General features: G+C 38.0%; 1 protein-coding gene across 1 annotated transcript in view; it reads left to right on the top strand.

The window, feature by feature from the left end:
- LOC149257639 (pyruvate kinase 1, cytosolic-like) overlaps positions 1–25881 on the top strand; it is a 347863-nt gene that overhangs the window by 204412 nt on the left and 117570 nt on the right. The window contains exons 18-22 of the mRNA XM_089381665.1: positions 19169–19313; positions 19449–19537; positions 19678–19773; positions 19948–20015; positions 20365–20464. Coding sequence (XP_089237791.1) covers positions 19169–19313; positions 19449–19537; positions 19678–19773; positions 19948–20015; positions 20365–20464 — 498 coding nt within the window. The remainder of the gene's footprint in view (positions 1–19168; positions 19314–19448; positions 19538–19677; positions 19774–19947; positions 20016–20364; positions 20465–25881) is intronic.

The raw sequence follows: 25881 nt of genomic DNA, 5'->3' as shown, positions 1-25881 counted from the left end.
GATGACGCATTGAAGCAATCCATCGGACCATGTAACGTATTGCAAAGGTAAGCTCCTAAGCAGTTTCAATTTTTTTTTCAATTTCCGCTGAAAATAGGAGTATCACTGAGCACGAATCGATCTATTCATCAAAATTTTCTCGGCCCGCATTTTCTTCTTTAGAATTTACACGCAGGAAATGTTTTCACCGTTTGAGTAGTTACGTTTTGGTAGTTTCGATTTATTTTTCGATCTTTGCTTTTGAATATAAATTCATAAAAATATTTGAGTGTAGTTAGATTTCGATTTTTGTTTTAATTAGTTTTAGGTTTAGAGTTATACAAATTTACGATTTTTTTAAAATTTTCATTTTTTATAATATAAAAAATAAAAAAATAAAAACATAAAAAAGATTTATTTATAAAAATCTTAGGCTTTGTTTGATTTTATGATTTTAGATTTTAATTTAAATTAAAGTAGATTTAAGTTTTGTTTTTCTTTTTTTTTAGGATTCATTTATAATTTTTCCTTAGAATTTAGATTTAGTTTTATTTTGACTAAATTTTAGGTTTTGCTTAGTTTAGATTTTTAGTTTTAATATTTAAAAAAAAAAAATTTAATTTTAAGCATAGATTTAAATTTTAGTTTCATTTTCTTTAAAAAAAAAAAAAAAATTCGTGGAAATTTTTGCCAAATTCAGTTGTTTTCCTCAGTGAATTATCATGTTATATCTTTCATGCTGAGATCTAAATTTTCAAGTCGAGATACGAATATGATATCTGGTTAATGATTTATGATTCTCGTGGTGGTTTAAAGCATTCATCTTTTCAAAATTCTCAGTTGCTGGATATCGTTTTCGTCACTCTAAGAGCATTGTGATTTAGCTGATATCTTGTGATGACAAATGATTGCTGTTCACGGTTTATGTTTCTATATCATATAACAAGTAATCGTTTTAACAATAATCTCTTAAGGCACTGGTCTGCTAAATTAATCAAATCCTTTTAGTGCTTATCATATCGTGTCGTGTCTCCCAACCAGCTGGTCGACAGTTGGTCTTCATCATATCATAGGGTCTACCCCCCTTAGCCACGGGAGACAGGCTTAAACGGAGGGATCGGGGATCAGAGTGACAGCCCCCGGTCTGAGCGTTGTCGTGACAATCTGTGCGACAACATTTTTTTGGTGCTGTTGCCGGGGATACTTTATTCTCAGTGTTTCGACGACTTTTTCTCATTCATCGTTCATCTTTCTATCATTCGTTTGAGTCGGCAGATTCAACATTTTTTGGCATCATTTGGATCTCTTTCATCACCTTAGCTTTCGTCATATCAGCAGCTTCTCTTCGATTTGTTTCTTGTTTGGGTGGCGTCTCCATTTTCTTGTTTTTCCCAGACAAGAAGCCTCCATCATATCTACTTGTTGGTTGCTTTTTGGATCTTAGAATTAGATTCATTGTTCAAGTGGCGACTCCACTTCTTTCATCTCTTAATTTTCTTGAGCAGAAATCTCTTTCTATCATCCATTTGATCCCTTATTATTCATCATGGATTATTCATTTAAACCATGTCATTTTACTGATAATCTCCATGATTTTCCGAAAGAGGCCATTTCTAAATTATTTAAGTTCTCAGGTGGTGATTCGGTCGCCGTTAAACAGCGTTTAAACAGGTTTACTTGTGTAATGATCATATATTGTAGACTTCCTCAATATAATCATGAAGATTTCAAGATGCGTCTATTTGTCCATTCTTTAAAGGGTGATGCTTTGGACTGGTTTAATAGTTTTCCTGAAGATTCCTTCATTTCTTTGCAAGACATTGTCAATGCTTTTAAAGATAGATATGGTGATCCAGATAGCTCGCCTTGTGCCCCTAAAATTGTGCAACAAAATGAAAGTAATCTTGTAAAAGGTCCAGCTGTCCAAGACAATTCTTCATATCAGAATGTGCCATCCACTTGTACCATTGCAGATCATAGTAGTGTTGACAATGAAAAGGAAGATCATAAGCAAATTATACAAGATCTATTGCTACTGGTAAGAAACATGGAGATAAATCAAACTAATTATGCCAATGATGTGAAAACTTTATGCACCCACCTTGAAAAACGTAATAGGGAGATGGAGATTGTGCAAAATCAGCATGTTAAAGAAATTGAGGCCATGAAAACTAAGTATGAAGCAGAAATTAGATTCATGCAAAGCAAGATGTCAGGCTTAGAGGGAAATATGACGACCATGAAAACGGATCATGATAGGGAAATTGATTCTATGCAAAACAAGTTAATTAATTATGGATGAAGAAATGATTATCATGACGTTTGATCATAATAATCAGTTGGCCACCATGCAAGCAAATCACAAAGAAGAAATAAACTCCATGCAGCATTGCTTGATGGACATAAAGGAAAAGAACGATAAAGCAATAAAAGATATGGAAGAAGACCATGCCAGGCAAATCAGTGTTATAAAGGTTGAACATTCTAGTCAGATGGATGCCATTAAAATACAGGTTCAAAAATTTCAACAATGGTCAGAGGATAAGAGAGACCAGGGGACATCAACAGATAAGGAGCCTTCTCATTTGTCACAACAAGTTCCATCTTATTATGAGGAGGTCATTGGTTCAATTGAAAGATGGTTAATTGAAGGTGATCCAGATAGACTTAAGAATGATAAAGATCAGATGCAGGATAAAGAAAGACATATCACGCATATCTTACATACTTCATCTGATAGTTTTGAAACAGAAAGTTCCAGGTCATCAGTAATACAACCTGCCACAAAGAAAAAACGCAAGAGAAAGAAAATGAGACGAAAATTTGATGCATCAGATGGCCGCGAGCAGCTTGATTTTCGGATAGGAAAAGGTCCTACCATATGCAGAATTGGACATGGCACATCCGACAAGCAGCCGACAGATTTGCCTGAAAGCATGCAAATGATCAGTATACACTATATTGAACACATCTGATGCCACGGGGCATCCTTTGTATTGTATTTCTATCCCTACTCATTGTCTTTTCAGCATTTCATTTCTGTTTTAGGATTAGATTCACTCTTCATGTTACTAGATAGTTAATGAATGAAGAGCTTTTATCTTTCCTGTGCTTAACGTTACATGATGATTTTTTGGACGGACGCTACTTATATTTTGTTGTGTGTTGCATGGATGCAGATTCTGGATTCTCACATTCCTACAGAGCAGCAACGTGTCCCCAAGTAGAGCCAGATGTTGACCTCTACCGGTCAACTACCCATGCAGTACCCCCCCTTTTCTTTGCAAAAAGGGGCAGCACCTGATCGATGTGTCCGTGCCAGCCTGCAGTCATCAGCAGCTTGATCATTTTAATTGGAAACCCAGTCTGCATGTATGAATTGTAAATAATCTTAGCAGATATGAGTCGTTTATGTAAAATTGCCTAGGTGGACCTAACTTTCTAATGATAATCTACGTCCTGGAAGGTTTTTCGTCTCACCGATCTATGATCGGCAGAGTTTTCCTTCAGCTTGACCCCAAAGCCGGGATGCATTTTGTTATTAGAACTTTATGAGAATCCTAGTGTGTTAATCTGCTAGATTATAGTTGTGTCGCAGAAACTGGGTGATTTATGAGGGTCTATGATAAAGGGGTTTTCCCCCTTAAGATGTAAATTGTAAAAGTCATGATGTAATGTGTCTTGAGGGTTGCAAAATGTTTTAAATCCCCTCATGAGTCCTAAGTCCTAGGTCCTAGGTGATGTTTCCAAAGGCTTAGTTCGATGATCCATTTAAGAAAATAAATAAAATAATAAAATAATAAAATAAATAAAAATTTAAAAAATTAAAAAAATAAATAAATTATAAAATAAAGCAAAAAACCCTAACTAATAAAATAATAATATTTTAAGTGAATGCATGCAAAATATTATTTTTTAATAATTCGACGGAGGGATCGGGGATCGACACCTAATCCGAAACGGATGGGTGAACTGGACAGTCATCTAGAAGATGAACTGATCCGTTTTTATTTTTGTATATAAACATGAGTTACCTAATGAATAAGATCAATCAGTTTTGTCTCTCGTTCAATGTGGAGTTACCCTGGCCTGACATGGTATCAGAGCACAGGTCCCAAAATAGGTTGTAACTCCTGCCCTGAGCACTGTGCTGCTCTGTCCTGCGCCACTCTGTCCTGTCTGTCCTGCGCTGCTCTGTCTCTGCCTGGCGCAGAAAGAATCAATGCCTGGCCTGACATGCCTGGCCATGCCTGAACGTTTCATTCTCTGCGCATCCTGACTGTGTGAACGTTTCATTCTCTGCGCATCCTGGCCATGCCTGAACGTTTCACTCTCTGCGCATCCTGACTGTGTGAACGTTTCATTCTCTGCGCATCCTGACTGTGAAGAAAGCGTAATGTGTCCCTTTTGAAACCGTGAGTCTGCGGAGGAATTTTGTTTCTGTCGTAGGCGCATACAGTCATTAGAATTACTTCCATCTACAGTCTTCTCTCTTTTCGCTTTGATTACACAATAGTTCACCCATCCTAACGCTCCTTGAGGACGCTTTGCCTGGACTTCGTATTCGGTCATGGCAGCCATGTCTGCGGTGTCTAAAATACCCACCACCGTTTTCTCAAATTTCAATTGAGTGTTGCTGCAAGACCTGTGGAAGACCGAGATTGAGAGGGGCTGCAATGGAAAAGGATTCGCATTGCAAGAGGACTGTATAAGAGCTGTGGAACGGGTGCTCGAGACAGTAACGGTTGGGGCCGTCATCTCATTTGGTGCCTCCACGAAGGAATTAATTACTCAGCGGATGCAAGCCGGGGCCGCTGGCCGTTCTTGGCAAGTTTTGTTAGCCACCATAGAGCGCGAGGGCATCCGGGGTTTGTATGCTGGGTATTCCGCGACCATTTTGAGAAACCTGCCCACCGGCGTGCTCAGCTTTTCCTCTTTTGAGTATCTTAAGGCTGCCATGCTGAGCAAAACGAAGAAGCCCCATTTGAAGCCATTTTAGAGCGTCTGTTTTGGTGCGTATGCCGAGGTTTATTGTATTGAAACCAATACCGATGCCATAGAATTATATATTGAGACCGATGCCGAGGTTTTGTATTGACAAATTGTATTGAAACCGATGCCATAGAATTATGTATTGAGACTGATGCCGAGGTTATATAAACTGTATTGAAGACCGATGCTTGAGGTTTATATAAACTGTATTGAAGACCGATGCCGAGGTTTATATAAACTGTATTGAAAACCGAAATTCTAAAGGTAGATACATAGAATACTGCAATGAGCCGAGAACAGTAAAATGTATAGAATTACTCAGTAGCATGTGACAGTCTTTGGCTATAAAGGAACGAGTGTCTTAAACATCTAAAGATTGATATTTTTTTTTGGAATCTGTGGCAGAAGGAATAGGCTAGGAAAGTTTTTTTTTGTCATCAGAAGTTCCTTCTATCAGCAAAAGTTTTTCTTTTCAGAAGAAGTTTTTTTTATAAAATGCATTCAATCATCTCTATGGTCGGAATAGTTCTCACTGGCAAGGAGAACTATTCTGAATGGTCTCGGATGGTAAAACACACCCTCATCTACAATGAGCTGTGGAAAGGAGTGTGTGTCGGAGAAGAAGACAAAGACCCTGTGCAGCCTACATCAGATAAAGAACTTGTCATCTGGGAAAACAAGAACAGCAAAGCCTATGCATTGATCGCAACATCTGTAAATGAAGAAGTAAGTCGTCATATTTCATCCTATTCCAATGCCTTTGAAGCTTTACAAAAGCTGAAAGAACTCTATGATACACATTCTGCACTTGAAGTTGTTCAGCTTATGATTAAACTCTTCACTCTTGAACTGAAAAATAATGATCCTCTTGCTCTTGCATCTGAAATAAAGTCTATAATGCATGATATTAAATCCACTAAGGTTGAGCTGGATATCTCTCTTATTGCCTTTCTCAAAGCACTCTATCCTACCTACTCTAATTATCTTGAGTCTTTACAAGCAAATGGAAATCTTAAAGATATAACCTTTGACACTCTTGTGAAAAAGTTTGTTGAAAGAGAGAAAGCCTTTGGAAAGAAAACAGTCCCTGAATCTTCTGAAGAGACTGTTTGCCTTGCTCATAAAGAAAAGCATCCTGCTCAAGATTCTACAAGAGGAAGAGGTGGACGAAGAGGAAGAGAAAGATACTTCAGAGGCAGGGGGGGCAGACATCCTCAAGCAGAAAAGGCAGATCTGCATTGCATTTGCTGCAAACGAAATGGATCACATGATGCTTCTACATGCAAGCTACCATGGGACAAGATTGAGCAGAGAAGAAATCAGCAGAAAGGTAAAACTGATGACACAGACAAAGGTAAAGCACCTGAATCCGCTCACTATATTGAGGCACAATGTAACATTGGAGTAAATGAAGATCTGTTTAATGCTTCACTTACTTCTTCGAAAAATGACTGGTTGCTTGATTCAGGAGCAACCTGTCATATGACTCATAGGAAAGATTTCTTTGAAGATTTCACTGACAATGTTGATGGAGCAGTATACTTTGCAGATCAGTCAAAAATCAAGCCATCAGGGCTTGGCACAATCAGGCTTAAACTGCCTGGTCTTCCAGACTTTCTTCTGGATCATGTTCTATATCTCCCACAGCTCAAGAGAAACTTGCTGTTCTTGGTCCACATCCGCCAGCAAGGTCACTCCATTCACATGTTTGATGGCAAGCTTGATGTAAGAAAGGCATCTGACCACTCACTTGTCATGAGGGGTATAGAAGAAGAAAGACTTCTTAAACTGCAAGGAACCTCTGCTCATGCACAACATTTCTCATATATTTCTCATCATGAAGAAGGTGCACTTCCATCAAGTTTATTATGGCATGCTAGATTTGGAAATTTAAACTATGATAGTCTCCGCTTGTTGAAGAAAAATGGTGTTGCTGGTTTGCCTACAATTCCTAGAAAACATAAACAATGTGATGCTTGCATTCTAGGAAAGCATAGCAAACAGTCTTTTCATGATTCACATTCAAGAGCACATAGGAAGCTTGAACTTATTCATTCAGATTTATGTGGTCCAATGCCTGTTCCTTCTGCAAATGGAAATAAATATATCATGACATTTATTGATGATTACACCAGAATGTGTTGGGTTTATTTTTTGAAGAACAAATCTGATGCTTTTCAAACATTCAAGAATTTTCATAAATGGATTGAAAATGATGCACAATCTCATATTGGGTCTATTCGCACTGATAATGGAAAAGAATATACATCACATGAATTTGAACACTATCTTCGCCAACATGGGATTAAACATCAAACAACTGTGCCTTATAATCCTCAACAGAATGGTGTAGCTGAAAGAATGAACAGAACAATTTTGAATATGGTACGATCCATGCTTTTCTTCAAAAATGTAAAGACAATGTTTTGGGCTGATGCTGTTCTATGTGCTGCATATATAAAGAATAGATGTCCATCTAGTGCTATAAGAAACAAGACTCCTTATGAATTGTGGTATGGACATGTTCCTTCGGTAAAACATCTCAGGATTTTTGGTTCCACCTGTTATGCTTTAATACCAAAGGTACATAGAAACAAACTTGGTGCTAGAAGTCGTAAGTGTATCTTCCTAGGGTATTCAAACACATCTAAAGCATACCGCCTTTATGATGAAGTAAATAAAAAGTTTGTTCTATCTAGAGATGTCATTTTTCTTGAATCATCCAAATCTGACAGTGTTGTTGAGCGGCAACTTGATCGCTTGGATAGATTCACAAAACCGAAATCATTCCAAGAGTTTGATAATCAGATTCCACATCTTGAAGGGGGGATTCCTATACTAGATCAACATGTGGAATCTCCTTCTGAAGAACAATCTCCCCTGCATGACACTCCAACAACGGATGATGCTTTAAGTGATGTAATTGATAGAATTGGGAGACTCAATCTTGATTCAGACCCAACTCAATCAACAGAATAGCCTGGACCATCTCAAAAAGGTCCCCCAAAGTGGCTGACAAAGACACTTGAAAGTGTTCATCCTGATGAAATTGGAAAAACAGGAACCAGAAATACAAACCGACAAGATGGAGGTGATGTAGATAACTCTAATTCACCTGTTGATATGGATGTTACTTATGATTGTGAATTGAACTTGTCTACAGATTTTGAACCAACTTCCTTCAAAGAAGCTGCTTCTCATGATGAATGGAAAGAAGCGATGCAGAAAGAGTATGATGCCCTCATAAAGAATGGCACTTGGAAGCTGGTTGATCCTCCATTTGGAACCAAACCAATTGGCTGCAAGTGGGTCTACAAGAACAAGTACAAAGCTGATGGCTCATTTGACAAGCACAAAGCTAGGCTTGTGGCAAAAGGTTTTGCACAGAAGGAAGGGGTCGATTATGAGGAAACTTTTGCTCCCACAGCAAAATGGGCCACCATCCGGACACTCTTTGCACTAGCTGCTCAGAATGGTTGGAAAGTCCATCAAATGGATGTAAAAACTGCATTCTTGAATGGAGATCTAAAAGAGAATGTTTTTATGTCCCAGCCTGAAGGATTTGCTGTGAAAGGACATGAACACAAAGTATGCAAACTTGTGAAGTCCTTGTATGGCCTCAAACAAGCACCACGAGCCTGGTATGAAAAACTAACTGAGCATCTTCTGAAACTCAACTTCAAACATTTTGATCTTGATGATGCAACTTTATTTGTCAAGAAAGTTGGCAAAACAGTTGTATATCTTGTGGTATATGTAGATGATCTTTTAATGACAGGGAACAATGAAAGCTATATTGCATCCATAAAGAAAGAATTAGGAAATTTTTTTGAAATGACTGATTTGGGCTATGTTCATTACTATCTTGGCATTGAAGTAACCCAACATCCAAAGTCCATATTTATTTCTCAAAAGAAATACATTGGAGATTTGTTAAACAGATTTGGCATGACAGAGTGCAATCCCCTTTCTACTCCAATGGAACAAAACTTGAAGCTCACATCTATTGAAGGAAAGGAATTTGAGGATGCAACAAAGTATACACAGCTTGTAGGAAGTCTCATCTACCTCACTACTACCAGACCAGACATTTCATTTGCTGTTGGAATCCTCTCCAGGTTTATGCAAAAGCCTTGTGAGGGACATTGGTCTGCCACAAAAAGAATTCTAAGGTACTTGAAGGGAACTCAAGACCTTGGAATCAAGTATACACAGGTGGATGACTTCAACTTGATTGGATACTCTGATTCAGACTTCGATGGAGACAAAGAAACTGGGGTATCTACTTCAGGATATGCTATGAGTCTTGGATCAGGAGCTGTCTCCTGGAGATCACGCAAACAATCAGTACCAGCAGATTCCACAACAGAAGCAGAATACGTGGCAGCAGCTAAAGTAACAAAAGAAATTGTGTGGCTCAGGAAAATTCTTGAAGATTTGCAAGTAAAACAAATACAATCTACTCCACTCATGATTGATAACACATCTGCAATAAAGTTGGCCAAGAATCCAAAGTTCCATGATCGTACTAAGCACATCAATACTAAATATCATCTGATCCGACATCATGTTGAGGCCAAAACAATCCATCTCCGTCATTGTTCCACAAATGAGCAAATTGCAGACATCTTCACCAAAGCGCTTGGAAGAGAAAAGCTTGAAAGATTCAGAACGATGCTTGGACTCACCAACATCCCTTCAGATTAAGGGGGGGAATGTTGACACCTAATCCGAAACGGATGGGTGAACTGGACAGTCATCTAGAAGATGAACTGATCCGTTTTTATTTTTGTATATAAACATGAGTTACCTAATGAATAAGATCAATCAGTTTTGTCTCTCGTTCAATGTGGAGTTACCCTGGCCTGACAAGAGTGACAGCCCCCGGTCTGAGCGTTGTCGTGACAATCTGTGCGACAACAGGGGGAATTTTATGTAAATAAATAAATTAGGAATGTGAACAATCATCGGGAGATGAACTGAACAATCACTCCTTATTGTATATAACAATGACCTACCTATGGAATAATAGACGAATCAGTTGTTTGTTTTGTGGAGTTACTGCCTGGCCTGACAAGGATATTGTCAAGTGTTTGAGATCCTTCCTAACTCTTTCTTACTTGCTCCAATTCCTTCCTCAGAGATACTATTTCAACTTCACAATTTTCACAGATTTTTTTCCTTTTCTTTTAGCTTAGTTTTCAGGAGGTGTTCCCTTCTTTTTGCTTCTTCCTCTTGAGAGAAATGATTTTTTTTCGTAATTTCTCATTTTCTTCAATGGCACTTATTAACAATTCATCTACATTTTATTCTAGTCCTAAATCATCATCATTTGTAAATGTCATGAATAATACTTCTTGGCTTCCAACATGGTCATTTTCTTCATCTGATTCATCATTTCCTCCTTTGTGATGAGGGAAATGATTAGTTGATTTCTTTTTGATGACTGCAAATTCATCTTCATTAGACTTATCTTGCTTAGAGAAGAAATTCTTTTTATTATACCCTTTCTTTTTGTATACCATCCTTTTAGAATGCTCCTCATCATCACTATCATTCTTATGAGGACATTTTGCAGCATAATGACCTATTCTTCCACATTTAAAACAAATACGAGGGTACTTACCTTTTAGCTTGTATCCTTTCTTTAGTCTTTGTACAATTTGCGCCAATTCAGATTCAACATTGGAGTCATCACTGCTGGTATTCCATCCTTTCCCCATTTTTGATTTTGAGGCCTTGAATGCTGCATCTTTGGAACTTGGGAGATTCCTTTTCGCATCTCATAGGCAATGAGGATTACATGAAGTTCATCCATCTTGAGAGTATCTAGGTCCTTCATTTCTTCTATAGCACTTACTTTGGAGTCAAATTTGTCTGGGAGAGATCTTAAGATCTTTTGAACAACTGTGCTTTCTTCAATCTTTTCTTCCAATCCTTGAAGAGAGTTGACTACTTCAGCTACTTAGAGGAAGTATGATGCAATATCTTCTTCATCATCCATTTTAAGACTTTCGAATTGCCTTCTATGAGTTTGAAGCTTTGCCTTCTTAACTTTGGAATCCCCATCGTATAAGCTAACCAACTTATCCCATACTTCTTTGGCCGAGTCACAATTCATGACTTTTGTGAATTCGGAATCAGGGATTCCACTAGTGATGGAATTTAAGGCTTTAGCATTTGCAATGTAAGCTTTCCTTTCGTCTTGGTTAGTTGGAAGAGTGGAAGGAGCAGCGTACCTATTCAAAACCAAATGCCAAACTTCAGGGCCAAGGGGCATTAAGTAGTAGGACATTCTTTTTTTTCATAAACCAAAATTTGTGCCATCAAACAAAGAAAGCCTTCCTAATACTTGTTGATTTTTCATTGTGACTAAGAATCCTTCTTCCAGCTGTTAGGTTGATTATGAAGAAGCTAGCTCTGATACCAATTGTTGGAAATACTGAGAGAGGGCTGAATCAATATTTCTTTTCAATTGTTATTTTACTAGTTAGACTCTTCACAATTTAAATCAAATCAATGTATAATAATTGTATTATTAATCAGAAAGGTAAGCGCGGATTGCAGGTGACGGTGACAAGAATGGCGTCCCAAGCTCCAACTTGGTTTTGATGAGGTTCTGACCTCTAGGGCTTCGACCTTGTCTATCCAAGGCACCAACCTTGAGTTTAGGAGCAACAAATCCAAGGACACCAATCCTATGAATGCTTTGTATTAGAGAATATGTAACGAGAATCTTCACATATCACTTCTCTTCTTTGGTTTGTCAATTCTATCACTGCTACCAACTCAACCACCTTCTATCATCCTTATAAGTTGTCCAGTCATAGAGATGCCATGTCTTCAACCTCTATCCCACAGGAAAACTCAATACTTGCTAGTCCACACAAGTCTCTTTTTAGATTAGCCCTGTATCTCAGTTACAACACTGTCCTGAACAATCGCTGTCCATAATCCTCAAAGTAAATTGATCCCTGAACTGTCCACAATTTTCTACAAAAGAAATTGACCCTGTAATTGTTAATGAATAGTGGAGAGGACACCTAATCACTCTCCAACTCAAGCCAAGAGAGCACTATCCACAGTAGCACTGCCTGCAGTCAAGGTAGAGGTTAATCAACAGTTAGGGGAGCACTGTCTTCACACTAGCCCATAATGATGTTGTTGTAGTAGCCTCCAAACAACACTATATGTTGTTACTAGCCCGCACTAGGTGTTTGCACTGCAGCAGAAGGGAAGGTCTTAAAATACAGTCCTTACTCAGCCTAATCTACAGTCAAACAGTTTGCAGCCTTGAGCAATAGTCCGCAGTTCTGAGCCAGGTCTTATACCCCAAACACAAACGTTACTCTGCCCTAATCTACAGTCAAATAGTCCGTAGTCCTGAGCAATAGTCCGCAGTTTTGAGCAAGGTATTATACCCCAAACACAAACCTTACTTCGCCTTACTGCAAGCAAAGCAATCCGCAATTCTGAGTAGTCCACAGTTCTGAGTTGTCCTCCTTAGAAACAAATCCGCAATTCTAAGCTTGTATAGTTCACGAGATGTGAACTCGCTGTGTCTTTCTTTTCTTAATGAATCTAAACTTGTCTGTCCTCCAAAAGTGCAGAGTTCCTTCTATATATATACTCTTTTGTGCATGAAAAAAGAAGGGACGTGTCCCCTACAAATATGACATGAGTTTGACAAGGCAAGGTTGGTTCACTGGTAGATTCTTGACTTAAATTTGTATAATCTCGTTCTCTCTCATTATTTGGAATTTCGGGACACATAATAGCTCATTAGAAAGGTAAAATTATGCCCTTTCAGATGGTTCATGCCTCATGATGAAATTCCTTTTCCGAGTTAGAGAAAAATATTATTTCATGTCACTGATCATTCAATAGTGTAGAACTGGAGGCATGGCAGAATGCCTTTGGGCTTCTTCATGGTTTTGGTTTCTTGATTGATTATCATTATCATATCCCTACCTGCTTCATTTCCTTGATGTATGTTGATTTGGGGTAGCATCGAATGTGCTCTAGCCACGAAAATTGATGGAGAGGCTAAGGCACATGAGATCTCCAATACCCAGAAAGGGTTTGGGCAGATTCTGAACAGTCTGTGTGATATTAAAATAATTAATATTTTTAATGGAGTCCCTAAGTCTAAACTTGGGAAAAATAAAATATTAATGTGAATTAATATAAAACTACGTTAGAATGGTCCAAAAGTCATGGATCAAGCCAGATCTAATCTTAGCCGTTGATTTGTCAACGAGAAAAGTATAAGAGGAGGCTTGAGTGTCACTTGGAGAATACACCAAGAGATCAAGATTTCGACTTTCTAGGGCTAGATTTGCTGAGAAAGTTGAGAGTGTGATGAGAGTTGCAGCTAAGAGGCAGTGAATACAGAAGTAGAGAGGCAGAGATAGCATTGGGAGGATCAAAGCAGTGGCCGGAGAGAGGGACACAGAACCAGCCAGGGTTCACGCAAAGCCAGCCAGGGTTCACACAGAGGCAGCCAAGCGCTGCGCAGTGCCTTAGAGGGCTAGCGTGAGTGACGCAGAGGGCCAGCATGAGTGACTCAGGATGTTTGAGAGTGGTTCCGACCTCATTGGATTTCATATGGAGAAAGTAGAATTTTAGATTTCATTAAAAATCCAGTAGACTTATCAGTTTTCCAGGATTTCCGGATTGTAATGTTCCATTGAATTTTGTTATGTATTAGGGTATGGAACTCGTATTTAATCAAGAGCAACAATCCCTCTATGTACCTTGATGTTAGTGACATTGGTTATCGAACTCCTCTATCATGACCCTTCTAAAAATGTACGCATCACTCAAACAAAATCTTGACTTGACATGCTATGCTTTTTCTATCTTATGTTAATGCTTAGAGGGTGATATTAATGACAAAGATCCCTATACAGATACAGAGGTAATGACAAAGATATCTCTGGATATTAATGCTTAGAGGGTTATATTAATGACAAAGATCCTGATTTTCCAACAAGACCAAAAAATTAGACATTTCTCGTGGTGGCAAGAGGCCCGAGCATAAGAAATAGATAATAGATTTACTTGTCTTTTCTAGTTTCTAGTAGTTTTTATAACTACTGACTCTTTCATATTTATTATGATATTTTTTTAAACAATATATGACAATTTAAGTTTGAAGTTGGCAATTATAACTCATTAGTAATGAATTATGAATATGATGCCTCATGAAAGTTGAAAGTTGTTTCATTTGATTTTATAACATTTCATTTCATGTTAGATATTATTTGTTGTAATGGTTACACTTAGCTTACAAGTACAACTTTGGTGATCAATGATGATAAATGTTATATATTGAATTTTGAAAGCTTGAAACGTTAAGATTGATGAATCATGAGACTCAATATGTTGTATGTTACTACGTTACTAACTTGTGGACGTGGTTGTTGAAGATTATAACTTCTAGATGATTGTTGTTATATGGTTCAATCTATGTTTTTTATATTTAATTCATCATTGTACATGCTTTTGTTGACATATATGCATCAAAATATAAAAAATATATATTATATAAAAAACGCTCCCGGAATCACTCTCAAACCGGGAGCTTTTGAAAATGTCGCTCCCACTCCTGCTCCCCATTTTTGCTCTCGTTCCTAAGTAACCTTGGCTAAAACACATCACATATCAGCCAAGCTGTCTCAATAAATGAGCATGTAGAAACAACCAAGAAAAACAATGAGATCACATGCTTGATTTTTGGATTTGCAATGTAAAAATTGGATCACAGTGTTACATTTCATATTACAACATAAATGAGGATACAATTTGATACCTCAGTTCATCCTATGATGGTACATATCCTTTCAGCTAATCTAAGCAAGGTCACTTCAATTGCTACTGAACCTTATTGAGGGTATCCACCAATGATACCACATCCTAGCAAGGCATCTCACCAAGATCTCCTAGTAGCCACAAGAAGATAGCTTCACATGAACAAGGCCACCCTTGGATCTCCCTTGGATCACACAAGTTCTCAATGAGATTCACAGACTGACAAGCTTCACTAGCATCAATTGCTGCAATTCTTCTCTAGGTTTTCATGCCACAAATTGTAGGTCTTGCTCACACCAAGATTTCAACCCTAGTGCTCGATGTCTTCACCTAAGCCTTTCAAGTTTAAACTCTTGCATTGCATAAGCACAAAGACTATAGGACAAGTATAGCAAGAAGATACAAATGATCCAGTGAGTAAGATGTAAATGCACATACAATCTCCTACCTTTATATTAGATAGTTGAGGGAGGCAAACAAGGCAAACAGTAGAATGTGGACTATGTCCACAACTCACAAGGAATCCAATCTAAGCCATTTGAGTAGATTTGCATGAGGAGCTTTCCTCTCTATGCTGTATTCATGTCACAAGGTGGTTGTACTTACCTCCCAAGTGGTGTGCTCTCCAAGCTAAGGCTTCACATGCCAAGTTCTCCTCATCACAAGGATGTACACTCTTGAAGACAAGTGCTTAAGCTCCAATGCTCCTCATTAGGTGTATTCCGTCCACAAAAACTGCCAAGTGTTGCACTATCCAAACAAGAATCTCTCAAGCTGAATTCTCAACCTTCTAAAGTGTGCCATGTGGTCTTTGCTCCTAGTGTCAACCATCCATCCTCCTAGTGCTTAGCCCTCCACATCCTATGCCAAGGTCTCATCTTCTTCAACATGTGTGCCATGTAGAAGATAACAATGCTACGGTTCCTCCATAAGAAGTGTGCCTCCTCTAGTAGATTTTCGAAGTGTTGCATCGTCCAAACAAGATTCTCTCAATAATCTGGATTATATTATATTATATTAATTTGGATTATATATTTATTTTGTTCTTGTACTTAGGTATTTAGTCATAGCCATTCTTTCAATAGGGGAATGATTTTCTTTATGAGAAGGATAGGATAGGGTCTATTGCATTTAATTTTGAGATTATAAGTTTTGAATATTTGGGATTTTCTTTGTCATTCTACATGGGACCAGACCCCACACAGACCAGAGTGCATATTCTTCAACCTCCCATCAGACCAGACCCCACACAGAGGATCACGACATTTTTTAGGGTACTACCTTCAGACTGGGGCACAAAGAGAATGATTGCTACCGTTTCATATCTAGACTCTAGACCAGTGAGGATCTGTGGGACCTCACCCCGCCACATGAGACCTCAGCAGCGAAACCGTCTTAGATCCATCCTTGGGAGACGGACTAGGTTCTCTAGACCTCAGCAGAGTGCAAACTCCCCCAAACAATGAGTTAGTGGATAGTCCGCACCTCCCACTGTCCCTTCATCAGGACAACAAGCTTTGTGGAATTCCTTCAAGAAAATAAATATTAGTTTTATAACATATGTGAATGAGTTTCTTGCTCATTGAAATAGGTCTAGCACATGTTAAAGTGCTATAGGTGAGTCAAATGGTCAAAAGAAAATGTTGAAGACCTTAAGGGCATGTTACTCCATGTATATGTTTGTATAAGAGTCAAAGAATAACCCTCCAAGCAAAGTCAAGTCTCCTCCAAAGCAAAGACACCTCCAAAGAAGCCATCCGAAGCAAAGGTAGCAAGTCGGCCTACAAACAGTCTTCAAGTCAGCCTTCTAGTCGGCCTAAAAGGAGGGACAGTTCTCTATATATAGGGGTTGTCCACTGCGCTATAACGTCAAGCATTCCTCTCTGAAATCAGCGTGCAAGGAAGACCGAAAAAGGATAAAGAAAGACGAAGTAGAAGGAGCCTCTAGTGCAACGAAGGGGAGACCTAATCCAATATTGAAGGCACTGTTTTTAGGGTGAAAAACAGTCACATGTGCGAGAAATAGAGGACAATCTGCGGTCACTACAACAACAAGATAATAGTCACATATATCTCATGGTTTGGGCTAGTAACCTAGGCCTATAAGGCCTCCTACTCAAGCGAAGAAGAGAGTCTCTCAAGCGAAGGAGAAAGGAACCAAAGTAAGGGAAACCTCCCACATGTGTGAGAAATAGAGGACAGTCTGCGGTCACTACAACAACAAGATAATAGTCACATATATCTCATGGCTTGGGCTAGTAACCTAGGCCTACAAGGCCTCCTACTCAAGCGAAGAATAGAGTCTCTCAAGCGAAGGAGAAAGGAACCAAAGTAGGGGAAACCTCCCACATGTGCGAGAAATAGTGCTACAATGCTGCCATATTAAAGTCTGCAACTTCATCTAAAGAAAGGGCTCGGTTGGAGTAAGAATAAAGCACTCTTTATATGTAAAGGAATCTACCAAGGAATAAAGAGGAATATTTCTTATAGAAGATACCTAACAAGGACTACTAGTAGTTGCCGAAAGAAGGACGAAGTGTCGGGAAGCAAAGTGCTGGAAGAAGGAAGACTAAAGTGCCGGGGAACAAAGTGCAGAAAGGAGGAAGGAATTGACTTGTGCTTGGAGAACATTCTAGTCAGGGGTCTAGGAATTGGCATTGATCAATAAGAAGCTTCAATAAGAGAAAATTACTAAAGAGTTTTCCTCTCAAGAAAAGAGAGGTTTTGGCCCTGGCAGAGAGCCAACATCTTGTGTTGTTGTTCTTATGTTTTTGGTAGCAATTCGATGAAGTACACACACATACATTAATAATAATAAGAAGAAGATTAAGCTAACAGGAAAAGTAAAAAGACTCCACAAATTGTTATCAGGTCAAGAAGAATCACACTACACCTAATTCCCTTGATTCTTCAACAACAGTCCCTTTGACCTACTTTGTGGTTATTAGTTGGACATAAATATAATTATCTTATCTTATCTTCTCTAGAGATGTTGCAGCCCTAATCTGCACAACATATAAGATAAGAGTCCCAAAGAAGAGTTTCTTATTATCCCTTAGCCAAGCTTCTTTTAATTTACAATTGCTTTCAAGTCGATATAAGCGTTCCACCTTGCATTTATCCTTTTCTTGTTGCTACAGTCTAGTTAAGCTTGTGATGAAGATTGATTTTGAGATATTTGTATGAAGTCACTTTTTTGAAGTTGTTGTCATACATGAAATTAGCATGAATGACTTTTGGATTTAATTTTCATAACCTTTATTTTGTTAGTGTTAATATTCATATTTGTATTAGAGTAAAATCCTTAAAAAGTTTTAGTTTCTTGTCGAGTTCATAGGGACTACTTGCCTTAGTGACAATATCATCAATGTCAAAATGTTGATCAGTGTACGAGCTCGAGTTGGGCTGACAAAACTGGCTTGTTTTGGTTTCTGCCAAACCACCCTCTAACTTGCCAATGTATATGCCAAAAAGGGAAGGGGACAAGGAACAACCTTGATTAACTTCTATATACAATTCATTTCTTTTGACCAAACCTCAGTTTTCCTAAACATGGCAATAATGTTATTGCATAAGCTTTTTGCAAAATCTCTCAATTTAAAATGATTTTTTAAACCTTCCAATCTATTCTAAAAGTTAGTTGTGGGCACTGGGTACTATGTCAAAAACTTTTCTAAAGTCAATGGAGCAACTTAAGGGATATGCTTTATTTTTTCAACACTCCTCAACAATGATCCCAAGTGTAATAGGTGGTTCACAGTTGAATGCTAGCTCTTTTTCATGGCATTCTAGTCAGAAGTTAATCTTCTTTTACAAAATAATTTCATATAACTTGGTTAGATGTCAATATGAATATTCTATCCAACATTGGTACACCACACCTTTGAGGTTTCTCGCCCATACAAAACCCTCGAAGAAGATAGAGGGTAGCCTTGGGTCATGTTTTTGGTCACTGGGGATGTTAATATGAAGTACGTACCTTGTAAATAGATTCTCAATGCACCTCTTGATTCATTACAGAACTGCGTACATGCCCACAAATCCATTCGCAATGAAGGGTTGAACCTGCCCAGGAACATGGAACACGGCAACTACCATAATTTTCTTTAAAAAATTATGACATTTTTTTGCAAGTTATCTACAAAAGGAATTTACTATTGAAGTAGAAAACGGAGGCGGATATCTTCTACAACCTATAATAGAGTGAGGTCAAATATCAGTAAGGGGCTTTGGATATCTTTACTGTAGCCTTCTAGCATGGTATAGATCCGATATCAGAAGAGTCAGAAATGATCCAGCTGAAGATGCAAACCAAGAAATGCAGTTTGAAGAAACCTTTTGATTAATTGAATCATAATGTTACAATAATTTGTGTACATTGCAGGTTTTTTTATTCCAGAAAGCTGCCCTCCACAAGTGTAACATGGCTGGAAAGCCCGCAGTAGTCACGCGCGTTGTCGATAGTATGTCGGCTAATTTACGTCCGACACGTGCAGAAGCAACTGATGTTGCAAATGCTGTTCTGGATGGTTAGTAAATCCTTCATCTGGCAGATTTAAGTCATCCGATGACATGTTAGCGTGTAACTGTTACTAAGTAGTACCGAGAACCTTTGATGCAAATATATATGATATTGTTATATCTTCCAATCTTCATAATTACAGGTACAGATGCAATTCTATTAGGTGCAGAAACATACCGCGGATTATACCCTTTTCAGGCTATCTCAATAGTAGGAAAGATCTGTGCAGAAGTGGGTATTATAATCTTCCTCTTGTTATTTTTCATTAGTCATGCCTTGCAAGATATCGAAAGTAATAATTGCAACACTTATTTCGATCCATATTACAGTTTAATAATTGCCTGGATGCTAAGTTAGATAATTAAGTGCAGGCGGAGAAAGTGTACAATCAAGCTATTTATTTTAAGAGGAGTATGAAATATAGCAATGATCCAACGAGTCACTTGGAATCTATTGCAACTAGTGCGGTAAGTATTAAATCTTATTTGTTATGACAGTTGGATTGTCATGGTAGCTGTATTGGCAATGTTGTTGACTCTCATTATAACAAACTGTATCTGCTAATAACTATTTAAGCTTTTTGGAAAATGTTGTTAATTTGTCGAAAGAAGTTCAATATAGTTTATCTTCTTTACTTGCAGGTAAGTGCAGCAATCAAAGTGAACGCTTCGGTTATTGTTGTATTCACAACAACTGGAGGCACTGCTAGGTATTTGTTATTATCTTTGCACTTGTTTCACTTTCTCTGAATGACGAGAACTGTGGAAAGTAAAAGACTTGAGAAATCCCAATTCTTTTCATTTAACTATTGAGATGGCCAGTTTATTATAAGTGGTATTTTGAAATTTAGGCATCATTTTCGATGTTAGCTTGTATATTTTTGAACAACTACATGATATTTTTTATCAGTTTCGAATAACCTTTCTAATTTAGTACTTGACCATTTTACAGTCACCTCAGTAAAAATTTGTCTTATTTATGTTTAATCTGGTGGAATTATGTGAAACCCCTTGTTGTGTCCTGACTGTGAGTTTTAATTTATCTCTTGTTTGCTTCAGGTTAATAGCAAAATACCGTCCTACGATGCCCGTTTTATCTGTTGTCATCCCAAGATTGACATCAAATCAGTTGAGATGGAGCTTTACTGGTGCATTTCAAGTATGTTATAGAAATAAAGTCAGAAGTTTACGGTTTTGTCATTTAATTTGTCTAGAATCACTCTATATATATCAATTATGATCTTCAAGTTAATTTAATTAGTATAATGTTTTCGAAATTGCTCCTTACTATTTCTTCCCAGCAAAACTTATTGGGTAAATGCAAGGGATGCTTTTTGTTGTCGCACAAAATGTCTAAGCACCGCTACAACAACTCAGATTGGGGGCTGTGACATTGATCCCCAATCTCTCTCTTTGAGTTGTCTTCCAATAGTAGACTAAGGGGGGTAGACCCTATGGACATGGAATGAGGGAAGATTAGTTGGGAACCAACCAATGTGGGAGACATAGTTAAGCCACTGATACTTGTTTTAGATTGTACAAGATTTTCAAGCATTCAATTAGATTTGAGAAAAATGATACCAGTGCCTTGTGGAGTCAACTATCTTGTGAAGAAAATAAAGTCCAAGTAATAGATGGGAAACTGTAGCTGAATGATTCAACTACCTTATATGCAAATGCGAAACTTAAAGCTATGTGAAATGCAGGGACTTGGTTAATTTTAGCTAAATGTCTGTTTTAAGTTTGATCCCTTAATGTTTTTATCGACCAAGCTCATGCTTGGAAGTAAAATTTTAATGTGCAAATTAGTGTTGCGGGGAGCGCCCCCCCCGCCGACCTCACTCCTAATCCACAGTCCGGGCGGGAGCTACTCGAGAGCGCACTCCCCTAGAAAAATTTCCGCTCCCTGCCTATTGCCAGAGCAAATTAGGGAGTGATCGCTCCCGTCGCTCTGAGAGCGTTTTTTATAGCCCGAGAGTGGTCAGGGAGCAAGTGCTCCCGACCACTCCCGGGCTATAAAAAATGCTCCTCGCCGGTGAAAAAAATCGCGTGGATGAAAAAAAGCCGCTGGAAAATAAAAAAGGGCTCCGGTTTTTGGGGAAAAAGGGAGGGAAGGGAGATAAACCCTCCCTCCAATCAATTTCATTATTTTAGAAGAGAGTGAGAGTGAGAGCAAGAGGAGAGTAAGAGGGGGTGAGGAACAAGAGAGAGTGAGGGGCAAGAGAGAGCAAGTGAAATTGAGAGCAAGGGAGGGTGAGGAGCAAGAGAGAGTGAGGAGCAAGAGAGAGCAAGTGAGAGTGAGAGCAAGGAGCAAGGTGTAAGGAGAGAGCAAGTGCCAAGGAGCAAGGAGCAAGAGAAAGCAAGGAGGGGAGATTGGAGGCCAAAGAGGTAGGCTCTATTTTAGCAATTTTTTTTAATGTTCATTACTCAATAAATAAATAATTTTTTTTCTCCCATTCCCATTCCATTTTTTTGTAGATTCAAACATCATGGTTATATTTCTTGGCATTTTCTTCTTCTTGGTTCCTTTTTTGGTTATTATGGTGTTGGAGAGTAGAAAAAGGAGGGTTGAAAATGAAGAAGGGGATGAAGAAGGGGGTCATAGTGGATTTGATGAAAACCCCAGTGAGGAGGAGCTGGAGGAGAGTGAACATGAGTCAGCTCAAAAAACTAAACAAGACCAAACTCCATTGTGGAAATATGTTAATAGGCCTGAAGCAGGGAAAGGGGGTGGAACCACTAAATTTCATTGCCCCCATTGCAACAATAATTACACAGGTTCATACACCTGTGCTAGAAAGCACCTCTGCGGGAAAAGGCCATGGGATGGAGATAAACAAATAGGAATCAAAACTTGTTCAGGTGTGTCAGCAGCAGATAGAGCCAAATACATAAGGGAAGAGGAGGAAGCCCAATACAAATCTAAAAAATCAAAGAGTTTCTTTAAACCAAGCTCACAATCACATGCACAAAGAACTCCTTCAACATCCTCCCAAGGCAGTGGATATGGAGGCACAGGGTCACTGGGTTTAAGGCGTAGAATCATATCAGATTTCCTTAATGAAGGGTGTAGGAATGATGTGGATTCAAAAGTTTATAGGTTTCTCTATGCATGTGGGATACCATTCAATGTTCTACGCTCACCTTATTGGAACGAAATGGTTTCTGCCATAAATGATGCCCCTAAAGGGTATGACAAGGCAAGAACCGTTGGACTTGATCATGAAAAAGCAAAAATATCACATTCTTTGAATAGAATGACAAGTTTTTGGACTGGTCATGGGGTGTCCATTGTATCTGATGGATGGACAAATGTAAAAGGCAAGCCATTGATAAATGTTCTTGCTGTGTCTGTTAGTGGTGCCATCTTTCTTTCAACATATGGTTACTCAGACAAGTTCAAGACCGGCATCAACATTGCAGAACCATTACTTGAAACAATTGAACGTATTGGGCCATACAATGTCATCCAAGTCATCACAGATAATGCTCCTAATTGTAAGGCAGCGGGAGCAATTATTGGGGATAAATACCCCAACATATTTTGGTCTGGGTGTTTGGTTCACACAATGAACCTTTTGATGCATGATATTGTTAAAAATAAAAACGAACAATACAAATGGATTGGTGATTTGTAAAAGAGAGGCAAAGAAATGAAATTTTATCACAAATCATAGCAATACCCATGGCATTTTCCGCAGTCACTCAAGATTGGAGTTGTTGAAGATTGCGAGGACTAGATTTGATAGCTATTACCTCACCTTCAGGCGCCTTTTGAAGGTAAGAGAGTCATTGGCTAGCGTGGTATCAAGTCCACACTGGCAGGTATTAAAGGAAAGGGCTACAAATGTAGCTGATAGGCAAGGTTTTGAATAGGTGGAGGAGGTCGCTCTTGATGGTATGTTTTGGGCACGTGTGAGGCAAGTATTGGATTTCACCAAGCCCGTTTATCACATGATTCGGTTTGCAGATACAGATAAACCAGTGATTGGCGAGGTGTATGAGCAGATGGATACCATGTTGGGGCAAATAAAAGATATTATTCATAAAAATGACTCCAACTTGTATAAACTGATTCACGATTGTGTGTGTATACGGTGGGATAAACTTAATGTTCCACTACATTGCTTGGTGTATATCCTTACGCCAAAATACTACTCTGCATCTTGGTTGGGCCAACCTGCACCAAGGGGTGGGGTTAGGGTCAAACCCCATATAGATGAAGAGGTATCTATAGGATATTTGCAAGCATTAGAAAAGTTGATACCTGATAGGGAGGAATGTGCTAGTGTGCGTCTTGAATTAGGCAGATACTTCAGTTGCACTGGTTTGTTTGGTACCTTTCATGCAATGGAAGATAGAGACAGATTTGATGCTCTCACATGGTGGGAATCATATGGCGGCCAGGGACTTTTACCAAAATTTGCAAAAAAAGTTCTCTCACAGGTTGTAAATACTTCTTCTGCAGAGAGGTGTTGGAGCACCTACAACTTCATACATAATGTATAAAGAAACAGACTCAATGAAAATTGGGCAGAAAGCTTGGTTTATGTGCACTACAACTTGAGGTTGTTGAGTCATTACTGTGATCGGGCTTATGAGGATCCAACATATAAAATTTGGGACAACCAGCTAGAGGATGATAATTTGGAGGATGGCACTATACATCTTGAAGAACTGGAAGTAGAACTTATGAGAGAGGAAGATGAAGCAATAACCATGCCACCTTCACCATCCAGTAGCAGTGCTCGAGTTCTGAATCTTCTTCCTTCGCTGTCGCAACCTCCATCTACACCCTCACATGGAGGGCATGTGCCTTCTGGTTTTGGTCGTCGGTTTATGTGGGAGGAGACTCCTAGAAGATCACCACGACCTGCTCATACATTAGACACTTCTCATGGCAAGGGCCGCATGAAGTAGTAGATAATAGATTTACAGTTTACTTGTCTTTTCTAGTTTCTATTAGTTTTCAACTTTTCATAACTGTTGAGTCTTGACTCTTTCATATCATAATGATATTTTTTGTAAACAATATATGACTATGACAATTTAAGTTTGAAGTTTAAAGTTGGCAATTATAACTCATTGGTAATGATTCTGAATTATGAATATGATGCTTCATGAAAGTTGTTTCATTTCATTTCATAATTCATTTTATAACATTTCATTTCATGTTAGATATTATTTCTTGTAATGGTTAAACTTAGCTTACAAGTACAACTTTGGTGATCAATGATGATAAATGTTATATATTGAATTTTCAATTTTGAAAGCTTGAAGTTGAAACTTTAAGATTGATGAATTATGATTCACGAGACTCAATATGTTGTATGTTACTAACTTGTGGACGTGGTTGATGAAGATTATAACTTTTAGATGATTGATGTTATATGGTTCAATGATCAATCTATGTTTTTTATATCTAATTCATCATTTTACATGTTTTTGTTGACATATATGTATCAATATATATATATATATATATATATATATATATATATATATATAAATCGCTCTGGGATTTGCTCCCAAATCGAGAGCTTTTGAAAATGTCGCTCCCGCACCTGTTTTCGCTCCCACTCCCCGCTTTCGCTCCCGCTCTCAAGTAACACTGGTGCAAATACTAGCTTAGTATGCAAATGAAAAGTGAAATGATGTGATGGCGAAAAGAGGGTCTAAAATATGAGTTATTTTTGGAATATGTCGTGAGTGTTATTTGAGGCTTAGAAATGTGAAAACAAATACTTATACTAGCAATGTAAAATATGAAGTCTGCGCAAATGATTACTGAAATATACGATAGGAAACCAATGTAAAATTCTGGAAATAAAACACTTAATATTTGGAAATCTATTTGTATGAAATACTCAATCAAAGATAATTAGATGCATAAGTAAAACTAATTAATTCTTCCTGAATGAGCATGTAAAAACAAACGTACTCCAGGAAATAAATTAAGTTTGAGGTGCAAAGTAATCTGCTCTTAAAACAAATGGTAATGCGAGCAATTTATTTTAAACTAGGGGTCCTATTACCGTGCAATATTCAGATTTTTTTTGTTTTGTTTATGTATAACAACTGAAACTTTGAATAACAAACTGCTAACTAATAATTTAGAAAATTTCTGAGATTTAATATTTCTGATCTAGTGGTGTATTTGATCTAAAAAAACTCAGAAATAGATTACTGAAAAAAAGTGAAATAATATTTAGAAATTTATCAATTAGTATGCAGAAGGTTATTGAAGATAACTTCTATTTCTGAAATGTACAACAGTCAAGGATGTAAATTAAATTTGCTGCTAAACTTCAGTTAATTGAAAATCTATGCAGTGTTAGCCTTGCTTTCAATCAGATAAAAGAAATGAAGAAAGGTTTAGAAGATGTGCACCAGGCACCGCTTAGGGGCTTGAAGATACTTGGAGATAAGCTGCCTAAGTTACTGAGAATCTTCAAATTTAAATGCCAACTCAAAATTTTTTTGTTAAAACTTTTTTGGGAATATTATGGAAAAATTAGTGAAAAAATTATGGTGTAAAAGGGTGAGGGAGGAGAGGCTTACGGGTGAGAAGAGTGT

This window comes from Pinus tabuliformis, chromosome 6 (genome assembly GCF_031772625.1).
Source record: "Pinus tabuliformis cultivar Carrire ecotype Pingquan chromosome 6, CPIR1, whole genome shotgun sequence".
Classification (NCBI taxonomy): Eukaryota; Viridiplantae; Streptophyta; class Pinopsida; order Pinales; family Pinaceae; genus Pinus; species Pinus tabuliformis.
This window is presented reverse-complemented; position numbering and strand designations above follow the sequence as displayed.